Here is a 12,064-nt window from a genome sequence, read left to right as displayed (position 1 = left end):
GTAAACACTCCCTTCGCTGATTTCAAACTATCATGTGACAGCACCCCACGTGGAGTTGGAAAGCGAGGGCCACAGTGAGCTCTCGCGAGATGATGAGAGTGACTTGACATCACCTCACGTGGGGGTTGAAAAGCGAAGTCACGGTGGGATCTCGTGAGATGATGGGAGCGGGCGACATCGCCCCACGCGGAGCTGGGAAGTGAGGGCCACAGTGGGCTGTCGCGAGATGATGGGAGTGGGTTGACCTCGCTCCACGCGGAGTTGGAAAACGAGGGCCGTGGTGGTGTCTGGCGAGATGGGTTCAGCTCAGCGCCACCAGTGAGGTTTGTCTTATCAGCTTCCGGGATGTGTAGTTGTCTCTGCGTAGGGCAGGGTTTCCGGAACGCTGCCCAAGCCGTCTTCTATGGATAAGTCCCTGAAAGCAGCTCTTTACAGGCCAAGGGGACCTCCGAAAACTCGTGAACCATGGTAACTCTGAGTGTTGAGGATGGGGTTATCTTCCAGGAGGGGGCTGGGAGGGGTCAGTGAGGGATCCTGCTCAGAGATAGAAGTGAGAAAAGCCGAAGGGGGAAGAAAGAGGCTCCTTCCTCCCCTCTTGACCCCCTTCACTAAGATCTTGCTGTATAGTCGTCCCTCGGTATCTCTGGGGGATTGGTTCCAAGAACCCTCCACAGATACCAAAATCCATGAATGCTCAAGTCTCTTATATAAAATGGTGTAATATTTGCATATAACGCAGCACAGCCTCCTTCATATACTTTAAATCATCTCTAATGCACTGTAAATGCTATGTTAGCAGTTATAAATACAATGTAAATGCTATGTAAAAACAGTGTAAATGTAAATACAACGTAAATAGTTGCCAGGGCACAGCAAATTCAAGTTTTGCTTTTTGGAACTTTCTGGAATTTTTTTTCCCCAAGTTTTTTCGATTCACGCTTAGTTGAATTCGCAGATGCAGAACCTGGGCATACAGGAGGGCTCTTCATTTTCTGTGGGGTGCTTTGTTAATTGCCCATTTTGGATAGTTATTGTGTTTGTGTGCGCGCGCATGTGCCGTGTTGCCCTCTGCCTCCTTTACCTCACAAGCCAATTGGAGCACCTTCCAGTGTGATTGCAAATGCTTCCCAAATGGGCCTGAGACACTGCAGGCAGGATGGGAAATGACCGCAACCACTTTGGAAGCCAGTTGGGCCAGTTCTTAAAAAAATCAAACATAAAGTTAGCAGACAGCCCAGCAGTGCGACCTCCTGTGAATCTCCCTGAGAGAAGCGAAAACACATGGGCACACCAAGGCTTACAGGACTATTCATAGCAGTATTATTCATCAGGGCCCAAAGTGGAAACAACCCAAATGTCCGTCAGCTGGTAAATGGTTAAAGAGGATGTGGTTTATCCATACAGTGGAATGCTGATATACGCAACGATGCAGAAAAACCTCAAAAACGTTATGCAAAATGAAAGAGGACACACGTAAAAGAGTGCATTCTCTAGGATTCCATTTATATCAAAAGCCCAGAAAAGGCAGTCTATAGAAGTTAGAAAGTAAATTAGTGGTTGCCTGGGGCTGAGGGTGGGAACAGCTAGCGAGGCAAATAGGCATGAAGGGCCTTTTGGGGGTGATGGGATTCTGGTGAGGGTTGCAAAACTCTATAAATTTATTTTAAAAACTGTAAATTTATCAAAAAGCATCAAAGTGTATGCTCACAATGGGTGAAGCTTACGGCTGGCATAGAAATTATACCTCAGAGAAAGCAGTTTTTTATTTTTACTTTAACAATTTCATCTTTTATTACTGACACCTGGATATGAGGCTGACAGGTTTTTTCCACTTTGGGCTTGCTAATTTACATTCCCCCCCAACATTTCTGTTTATAGTACGCGAATAAAGGAGACCAGAAAACTCTCTTGAGCAGGTTTGTACAGACACTGGCCTTCTAGAAGATCTGACGTGGGATGAATAAAGCTGTTTTAAAATGTTTGCTAAGCATCCTTTTCAGTGGGTTCATACTATTGCTTTAAGTCCGATGTGCTCTAATTTATTCAACTTCTCTAGTTATCGGAGACTTAGGTTTTTTAGTCGTACAAGCAACACAGTGGTGACGTTTTCTGGTTGAGGATCACTTCCTCAAATTTGTTTTCCAGAAGAGGGCTTTCGAGGTCAAAAGTTACGTATGTTTGTTAAGGCTTTCAAAATGATGCTAAAAATGCTTAATCTTTTCCCCAAAGCTCTGGGTCAATTAACAGTCAAGGTGTCCTACCCTTTCCTCATTTTCACGGTCAAACCGTGGAGCCAACTGCTACCTCACAAAAGAAACACACGCTCTTCTGTGGTTTTAGAAATCAGGAGAGTAGCTGTCCTCAGGGGAATAGTTACGAGAAGGGGGCATGAGGGATGGTCAAGGGGCTGGTAATGTTCTATTTTTTGAATTGAGATATGATTTAATACAGTAAAATTTTCAAGCTTAATTGTACAGCTGGATGAATTTTTACACGTGCTGTACTAGCATAACCAGCACTCTGTCAACCTGAATAAACTTAGAAGGCAGTAATCCAACACAAATTTTATTTGGGATTAAAGAATTGTAATTCGGGCACACAGATTTCGGTAGCAACGCAAACAGTGTCTTGCTAGGGAGTCAAACTCAGAGGCTTTTAAAGGCAAATGGGGGGGAGGTTTGCATTACAAAGAATTTTAATTGGAGTTGGAGGTCGAAGTTGGCCTTCGATTAACGTGATTGAGCACTAAGGCTATCACTAGAGGGAAGTAAAAGTTCCTCACTGGGACAGATCTCAGGTGTTCTTGCAGAGTCCTTGGAATCTTTGTGGTTTGGACCAGTTCCGAAGTTCGTGGTTGCACCAGGGGAGGATGTGTGTAAGGTCCCCCTCCTTGATGGCCTGCCGGCCCCATTGTAAAACCCCTGACATAAGTGACTCCATTTTATTTCACATTTCACAACTCGCATCAAGATTCGGGACATTTCCATTGCCTTAGAAATTTCCACTCGTGGTGCTCTCACCTCCATCACTATAGATTAGATTAGATTAGATTAGCCTGTTTATTATTTTATTTATAATATTTATGTATTTATATAATATGTTTACAATATTTATATACTATAATATTCATAAGTAAAAGAATATTTCAAATTAAATTCAAATGTACTTTTAATAATTTTAATTAAAATTGTTATAATTTTAATTAAGATTAAAATTTTAATCAATTAAATTAAATTCAGTATACTTTTAAATAAAATCATGTTTTTATTTTAAAAGTTTAATAGTTTTAATTTGGTCAGGGTGCTAGTTATATAGTTGTGTTCTTTATGTGAGAGCCACTGAGCTATACACTTACTAGTATGTACTTTTCTGACTGTGTACATCAAGAGAACGTTAAAGTGCGGGGTCAGGGGGCAAGGATATCAGGGCACTGTCCACTCCATGGCCAGCAGCTCCCTGCTGACCGCATTCCTCCCAGATGTAACTGACAGTTGTGCCCGGCTTTGTGGTCTTGGTTCGTGGCATTGGTGGGGGTTAGATCTGGGCAGTACCCAGGAGCTAACCTGTCCCTCTCTTCTCTCCCCTCTGTGTCTCCGTGGGTCAGTCTCGTGTCCATCACCTCATACGCTGCGTGTGTCCATAAAGCCGTATTCCGTGCTGCCCAGCAGAGAGCTTCATCCCATCCCATCTCATCTCATCTCATCTCACCTCGTCTCATCTCACGGTCCTGGCACTGCCTCAGCATGGCCATCTCATCACGCCTTGCCCTGTGGGAGCAGAAGGAAAGTAACGATCAGGGCTCGGGCTGCAGCCACATGGGCCAACTGGACCCTCCAAGGACAAGTCATGGCCCCGGTGGCCCAGGCTGCCCCCTCCCACCTGGGGCCACCTGGGGCAGGGATCCTGACATTCAGAGCCTCCCTGGGGCATGTCCAGTCCCCCTTCGGTCTTCTGCCTCGGTTAGCCATGGCCTCTCCAACCCAGCCAGGCATTAGTGACCATGCCCTTGACTCCTCCCATGGCTGCCTGGTCTCCGTCTGTTCCGCAGTAGGTGGTGGGGGAACAAGGGTGGACCAGCTGTCCAGTCTCCATCCTCATGGCAGCTCTGATGAGCATGAGGGTTGTGTGGGAGAAGTATGGGTGGGGAAGCGGGGGGTGAGGGGGCAGAGGCAGGGCTGTTGGCTGCCAGGTTTATGCCATGGGGATGGGTTTCTGAGGTCCCTGCCTTCTGTCACCATGGAGAACTGGAAACGGGCCCTTCTTCCCAGTGATTCTGCTTTTCCCTTTTGTGTTTCTCATAAGATTCCATGAAAGGCCGCCTCTTTCTTTGATGCTTGTTATCTCCTCCTCACCTCATCCCACCCTGTGGACAGGGTGTAATGAATTGGAGGCTGGAGGGTGGGGTGGTCGAGAAGCTTCTTTCTGGCTGCCAATGCCCCTCCCAGACTGATCTGGGTGTAGCATAGAATAATGCTGGAGGGAGTGGAGGTTGACACCTGCTGAGTGCGCCTTTCACTCTCAGGTTTCAGTCCACGTGAGCGTGGTGTAAACGTGAGCCCGCTCTCTGTGTGTCTCTGGCTTCTCTCTTCCTAGGCAGAAGTCTGCCTTATCTCCTGGCCTCTGCTTTGTCTCCTGGCCTTTCCTGTCTCCTTTAGATTCCCTTCTATCAGCAGGGCTGCAGAGATCAAGTCTCCGCCACCCTCTTGAAGAGGACCTTGATAAGGAGCTTATTTTAAACCAGTGTGTAGCTCTGCCGTGAGAAGTGCTGGAGACGTTTGTCTTTTTTAAACTCACGAGCAGCCACAGTGATGCTGGTTAGAGACGCGCCCCAGTCGGTCACAGCCAGGCCCAGGTCTCAGCCTCCAAGGTCTCTGTGGCGAGTCTCAGCCGCAATCCAAGTCCAGCTAGCTGGCTTAGACCACGTTTCTGGGGTAAAATGCAGGCTTTAAAGCCCAGTATTGGCGAGCCCCTGGCTGTCCGGATTCTGGCTTAAGGACCATCGAGAAGTCATGGCACTGGGTCAGCGGAGCGGGCTATAGCCATAGGGCTGGATCCTTATATAAACCATGGCTTCCCGCCCTTCCCTCCCTTACCATGCTCCTGGCACAGAAAGTGATTAAAGTGATGAATTAATTGCTTAATCTATTAACTACAAGCTGAGATGGGACAGGAGAGTGTGGATGGTTCCCTGTGATCCATCCCCTTCTGGAAACCTGGAAAAGCTCCTTCTGAAACAGGTCTTCCCAGAGATGGGTCTGTCCCACGCCAGGGAAGGGAACCAGTGGCCTTGTTCATGCAAATTCGTATTATGAGGAAACTGGGTCCAGGCAGAGATCGCACCAACTGGAGTAACCTCTGAAGCTCGTGCATTCCGTTTTCATGCGCTGTCTCGAGGCTTCCCAGAGCCTCGCCGGGCCTCTCCTGCTTTGCAGTGGCCTCTTGTACATGAGCTTGGTCGTGTATGTCCTCTTTGGGCGTCTCCCTGGCTCTGTCGCAGATTCTTTAAAGAGCAGCTTGCCTCCACTGGTTCATTCACTGAGCTTTCTCCTTCCTTGCTTCTGGAAAACAGATTCGGGAAGAGGACAGGAGCCCTCCACCATCCTCGCCCCCTCCCCTTTTCTCTGTCATCCCAGGGGGCTTCATTAGGCAACTGGTCCGGGAGACTGAGAAAGAGTCGAAGGAAGCAAGACGGAGGAAACAGGCAGTGCTTGCCTCCCCGGAACCAGAGGTAAGTGGCCCCACAGGAAGGGGACCAGGCGACTTTCAATACCTACCATTCTGGGAACTTCCCTGGTGGTCCGGTGGCTAGGACTCTGCACTCGCACTGCAGGGGGGCCCGGGTTCAATCCCTGGTCAGGGAGCTAGATCACATGTGCATGCTGCAACTAAAGATCCCACATGCTGCAGTGAAGACCTGCCACAGCCTAAATAAATAATTTAAAAAATACCCACCATCCTGTCCTGTGAGCATCCTTTGAGTCACTTGCCAGCCTTTGTTCCTGCAGTCCCCACTTCAGCTTGATCTGTTAAACTCCTACACCTCTGTCAAAACCCAACTCAAATGGTACATCTCTGGAAAGCTCTCCCATTGCCTTCCTTGAATTCCCACTCCACCCTCTATGCCTGTCTTAATTGTGGTCAGCATAGTAATTGGTGGCTCACGTGCCTTATTTGACTAGGCATTCCTTAAGAGCATCAACTCTCCCTCTCATTCGACTCTATCTTGAGCAGCTCTCATGGAACTTGACCTGTAGTGAAGGCTCAGAAATTTTTGTTCACTGAGTGAATGCATGGTAACAGTTGATGTACGAGGGGATCATTTTGCCACTATTTCTGTAGAAAGGGAAACCTAAATATTAACTGAGGATGTATAGATAGTTCGCTTTCATTTAAGCAGAAAAGATGTTCAGGTGGTATTCTCTGATTATTGCTGTATTGGTTGTTAAAATTCTGAAAGCCTTCCATAGCAGGTGGTAAATGGCCATGGCCCCAAGTACCCCAAGTGCCCCCCAGCTGCCATGCTCACCTAGGCCCCTTTCCTGAGTCCCTCAGAGTGGCCATAGCCAATGATTAAAGGCTCACTGCTTGGCCCAGAAGGGACCTCAGGGCCCTGCTCCAGCTGGCGTCCCTTCTGACTGGTCGGTGTCCACTTACATGCTCTGAACAGCACTGCGGGCTGGAAGCAGTAGGTGGACGAGGTGCAGTCCCTGTGCTTTAAGGACCTGCAGATTGATCCCTGATGGTGGCCAGTGCTGCCTCCCTCCTGTCCCCCAGCTCTTCAGCCCGGGAACCCTGGCAGGATGATGAGGCTGGACACCAGGGAGGCAGGATGATGAGGCTGGACACCAGGGAGGCAGGCTTGGGGTGCTTGCACCTTGGGCATATCACAGTGTTAGCAGAAAGGGTATCTCCTTGCGTCTCTGCTACGCCCTCTTGAGGGTGGGTGGATGCTGCAGCGATTGGGCTGAGAGATCTGGTGGCCTCAGGGCCTGGAGTTGGCTGGAGCCCAGTGGCCACCCTGGCTTTGCCTCCCATGCCCCTTCAGCTGTTGTTTGCCTGGCTGGTCCCCCACGTGCCTGCACCTGTCCAGTCACAGTGACTCTGATGCATCAGCGAAGTCCTCTAGCAACTGAACGGCAGCAGCTGCTGAAACCCCGCTGCTGAGCCTTCGTGGGGGTGGTGACGGGGAGGGCAGGCTCTGTCCCCAGCCCTGGCTGACGCAGCTTAAGTGGGGGCCAAAGTCCACCCCCACAGACTGCTGTTAGGTCGTGATGCAGTGTTACCGTGTGCCGTTTATCACTCGACAGGATTCACTGTCTGCTCAGGGGCTCATTTGATACCCTGTACAGCAAGGGGGTGGGTGGGATTATACCCACTTAGCAGAGGTGGAGGCTGAGATTCAGAGAGGTCAGGGCACTTGCTCAAGGTCATGAGGCCAGATAGAGGCAGACCAGGGCCGGAGGCTGTGTGTCCTCTGCTCCGGCAAGCTGCCTGGGAAAGGGCCAGTCTGGGGAGTGAGGTGGCTGGTGTGGCAGCCACAGAGGCCTGGGGAGGAAAGGGTCCGAGGAGCCTGCAGGCTGCACTGGCTTTGCTGTGCACAAGTTGAGAAGCAGAGCTGAGCAGAGGACAGGGATAAGCTGTCACTGCAGGGCATGGATGGAGACTCTGAGTCTGATGGACAGGCCTCAGACGACAACAGGTGTCTGGACCATGGGCCAAGATGTTCCCAGGGCTGGAGCAGGGCAGCCTCAGGACATGCTCCTGCGAGGCAGCAAGCCCTTGCTGGGTCCTGCCAGTTTAATTTTCTTGCCCCGATCACTAAATAACTTTGGCCTCTCTTTCCTCGCCCCAACGCAGCCATTTCATTGGAGCCTCATATAATCCTTGCAGGGAGCCATTAGAATCCATCACCATTTTGCAGGAGTGGAAAACGAGGCTCTGGGAGTGACTTGGTTTTCCTAAGGCCACCCAGCCAGTGAGGGATGGGGAGAGACTGGAATAACATAGGGACAGAAAGAGATCCATATCGGATGTCAGGAGAACTGGGTTCTAGCTCTGGCCCCACCACTGTGTGTGTTCCAGGCCAAATCCCATCCCCTCTCTTGGCCTTGTTTGTGCATCTGTAAAATGGCTGGGCTGTGAGTTTCCTCTCAGCCCCAGTGATTCTAGGTGCTCTTCTTCCCCCTTGTACTGAGAAGGCTGCAGGTGGGATCTGAGGGTTTTGGTGACTGAGAAAATCTGAAGGAAGAGAGTACACATAGTAGAGGGGAGGGAGGTTGGGATGGGTTGTCTTCTTGGCCCACCCCTGTGTTACTGTCTCCTCTACGGGGGTTTGGTTAAAAATAAGGCACTGACTCACTGTTCAAAATGGTGTGGACAGTGGTGAGATTTGCCAGCTGCAGCCAATTCCCTTTCGAAGGCAGTGTCCTGCCTGGTCCCAGGAGGTCAGACTGAGCTGCCGGGCTCTGGCGTTCTCAGCCCCAGTTGCATGTTGCAGTCACCTGGGGGGCCACCACCCAGACCAGCTGCATCAGACTCTCTGGGAGTGGAGCCGAAGCGATAGAATTTTTTAAAGCTCCCAGGAGATTCCAGCGAGTCCCAGGAAGACAAGCAACGCTGTCAGTACTCAACAGTTAAGGGCACTGGCTTCAGACTCAGAGAGGCCTGTGTGACTTTCCATTCTGGGTTTGTCTCTTGGGCCCCCTACATCTCTGTGTTTGCTCCCTTATCTGTGGAATGGGGAGAAGTTCAGAACCTACTTCATTGGGTTTTTTATTAGGTTAAGAAGGATATTGCATTATGGCGATGGAGGGCCCATTGCAAGATCTATAAATGATAGCCATTATTATTATTATTATTATTGTCATTTTTACAAAGATGAAGATCGAGACTGTGCTCTGGAGGCATCCATCACCTAAAACAGGAGAGCAACACAAATCAGAGCTAGAATGGGAGGCAGCACGTGGTCATGGTGCAGATGGTGCACGACAGACAGGGCTCTGGGACTCTGTGGGTCTATGAGGCAGTTTCTGATTGAGGTCTTCAGGCACAGGTTTGTGGAGGAGGGGGCGTTTGAGCTGGGTATAGAAATACGAGTAGAATGTGGACGAGTGGAGAGGGCAAGGGCGTTCCGGGCAGCAAGCTCAATGTGAACGAAAGCGTGGAAGCTGGGAAGCGTCAGGTGTGGCAGGAGATGCCAGGCGTGGCTGAAGCATGGAGACGAGCAGGGACAGTGAGACCAGATGGAGGTGGGGGCTCCTCTTCAAGAACTTTGAATGGCAGGTGGCTGTGTTGAATGGCTTTCCTGGAGGCTCTGGGCAGCTTCCAGAATCTTTTGATGAGGTTTTAAATGACTGGCAGCAAATTGACAGGACATTAGCTCAGCGGCTGTGGCCGTGGCCCAGGTGAGAGAGAGTGGACCTGGGTTTGGGAAAGGAGACTCAGGTGTGAAGCTTTGTAGGTGGAATCAACGCAGTCCTGGGACTGTTCTGGATGCAAAAGGATGAGAACCCCAGATGCTCAGGCACAGGTGTGTGGGAGGCTGGTGTTAGCAGGGTCCAAAGTGGCAGAACCCAGACTAGGACAGATGGTGCAGCCAGGCATCAGGGTAGAACTCCCCCCGTGGTCTCCTTCTGCAGAGGCAGAGGCAAAGCTGGCTCTGTGAGCAGTTCAGGCCACAGCCAGGCTGGTTTAAGGATGGAGGGCAGGGCGGGGCCGACATCACAAGGCAGTAGAAAGACATGGGAGAGGAACAGGCAGTGGAGACCCCTGAGTGTCGGGTACCCAGATGTCTCGGCCAAGCAAAAGTGGAAGACCTCAGGGCAGATCCAGAGCCCTCACCTGGTGTGCAGGTGTGTTCTGGGGACCAGGATAGCGAAAGTAGCAGCAGATCACTTTGTTCAGTTCTCTGCAATTTCCACATCTCAGCCTACAAAAACGTCTGGATGGTCAGCTGGTATCTGCCTGCACTGAGGGAAAACCAAAGCTCAGAGAGGATAGGTGATGTCGTCCAAGGTCACCGAGCTGGAAAGCATCAGAGCCAAGACTAGAACAGGTCCTCCGATGACAGGCTCCATGTCCTTTCCCCATCCCTTCCTGGCCCAGCGGGAAGAATCAGGCATAAATAATAGTGAGAACAGTGACAACAGCACCAGTGACAGCAGCAGCAATAGCTCCTGTTACTGAGGACGTACCAGGTGCTGGGCTCAGCTTCCATATGCTACTGGGAAGCCTCACGCCCACCTGGTGAGGTAGGACATTATGCTTCTCATTTTATTGGTAAGGAAACTGACTCAGAGAGGGGAAGTTTTTTTGTGTGGTTTGTTTTGTTTTGGCTGTGCTGCACGGCATGTGGGATCTTAGTTCCCCGACCAGGGATTGAACCTGTGTCCCCAGCAGTGGAAGCGCGGAGTCTTAACCACTGGACCACCAGGGAAGTCCCGAGGGGAAGTAATTTATCTAAGGCCACGCAGCTAGTGAGTGGCAGAGTTCGGAAGTGAATTTGGGTCTGTTGGGCTCGAAAGTCCACTCTCCTTTCATAATGTCACTTGGCCTTGAGGTTCTGAGCCAAAGCCTAGGGTGTAGGGTGCTGGGGTTTGGCCCATTGCCCGTACATGCCTGAGGGTCTTTGGATGAATTAATGGCTGGCTGAACAAATGAGTGAATGAATGAGTGAATGACAAAGCTGTCTGGTCAGCAAGCAGCTAAGTATGGTTGTGGTGTCTCTTCTAGACCCCAGAGATTTCCACCAGCCAACCCAACAGTGGCACCAAATCTGGAAGCCAGCACATCTCCCAGGACAACCAGTCGAGCTCTCCTCAGAGCTCAGACATTCTGGGCAAGAAGAGTGAGGGGGCCGGCACCATGGACCCGGAGCTGATGACCAGTATCAACGGCGAGAAGCCCCAGGAGTCGGGCCCCAGTGTGACACCAGCCAGAAAAAGCCTGCCCTTCAAGAGAGGGATAAGGGGGGGCGATGTGCTGCTGATGGTGGCCAAGCTGGACCCGGACTCAGCCAAGCCAGAGCAGAGGACCCAGCCCCGGGACGGCCCCGCTTGCAAGACCCCAGCCACAGACCCCGGAGGGGAAAAAGAGCGGGAGACTCCAGGGACTCCTTGTGGCCCCCAGGCCGGCACCCAGGATGCAGCTCTGAAGGCTGAGTTGACCCAGACTGGGGATCTTGGGAACCCAGGAACTGTGCTACTGACCAAAGGCGAGAAGGATCAAGGCACAATGGGGAAAGGGGGCGGGGCCCCCCAGACCAAAGGGACGAAAGGGGGTGAGCCCCAGGGCAGGGAGGGGCTGGGTGAGGGGGGGCAGCTGGGGGCAGCGGAGAAAGGGAGAGGGGACCCCCCCAAAAAGGGGGCAAAGTGGAATTTCTCTAAGGTTGCAGCAGGTGAAGGGAAGTGGGCTGGTGCCCAAGCCCAGGTGAGAAAGTGGGGAGGTTCCCTGGGCAGAAGGAGCAAGTGGGACGGTCCCCAGAGTAAGAAGGACAAAGAAGGTGTGCTCCTAAGTAAGGCGGACAAGACAGACGGACCTCAGACAGAGGTGGAGAAGACGGGCACAGTGCAGGGGGATGTGGGGGAAGCTCCTGGAGTGATGGAGAAAGCAGGCGAGCCTCGGAGCATGGCTGGAAAGGCAGGTGAGCCCCAGGGGAAGATGAAACCGGTGGGACAACCTCAGAGCGAGTCTGGGGAGGCAGGTAAAGCCGGGAGTAAGACAGAGAAGGACTCTGAAGCCCCCAAGGAGGTGGATGCACGTGGAGAGACCCCAGTTACAGCTGGGAAGGAGGACCAGCCTGAGCGCAGAGGGCGGAAAGCAGAGGACGCCTGCGCTAGAGCCAGTGATGGGGCTGGGGCCCTGGAGATGGAGCCGCAAGGACCCGGACAGCCTGCCCTGGAGAACCGTGTGGAAAGGCCTCAGAGTCAGGAGAGCCAAGAGGGGCCAGCCCTGCAGGAGGGGAGCAGAGGAGGCCAGAGCGGAGTCTCAGGCCAGGTGAGGGGGCTGCGGCCCCGGGGGCGGGGAGGGGCAGGCCAGAGGAGGAGGGGTGGGAAAGGCAGGGACA

The 12,064-nt window shown here is 51.8% G+C and overlaps 1 protein-coding gene and 1 non-coding gene across 2 annotated transcripts in view; both read left to right on the top strand.

Moving 5' to 3' along the window:
• MYO18B (myosin XVIIIB) overlaps positions 1–12,064 on the top strand; it is a 235,423-nt gene that overhangs the window by 9,932 nt on the left and 213,427 nt on the right. Inside the window, exons 2-4 of the mRNA XM_049697804.1 lie at positions 3,605–3,782; positions 5,570–5,728; positions 10,732–11,994. Coding sequence (XP_049553761.1) covers positions 3,744–3,782; positions 5,570–5,728; positions 10,732–11,994 — 1,461 coding nt within the window. The 5' untranslated portion in view covers positions 3,605–3,743. The remainder of the gene's footprint in view (positions 1–3,604; positions 3,783–5,569; positions 5,729–10,731; positions 11,995–12,064) is intronic.
• Positions 5,788–5,861, top strand: TRNAA-CGC (transfer RNA alanine (anticodon CGC)). The gene has a single exon. It is a non-coding gene; the product is annotated as a tRNA-Ala (tRNA).

This window comes from Orcinus orca, chromosome 15 (genome assembly GCF_937001465.1).
Source record: "Orcinus orca chromosome 15, mOrcOrc1.1, whole genome shotgun sequence".
Classification (NCBI taxonomy): Eukaryota; Metazoa; Chordata; class Mammalia; order Artiodactyla; family Delphinidae; genus Orcinus; species Orcinus orca.
The sequence above is the reverse complement of the archived record's forward strand: the minus strand, read 5'-3'. Positions and strand labels throughout refer to the sequence as shown.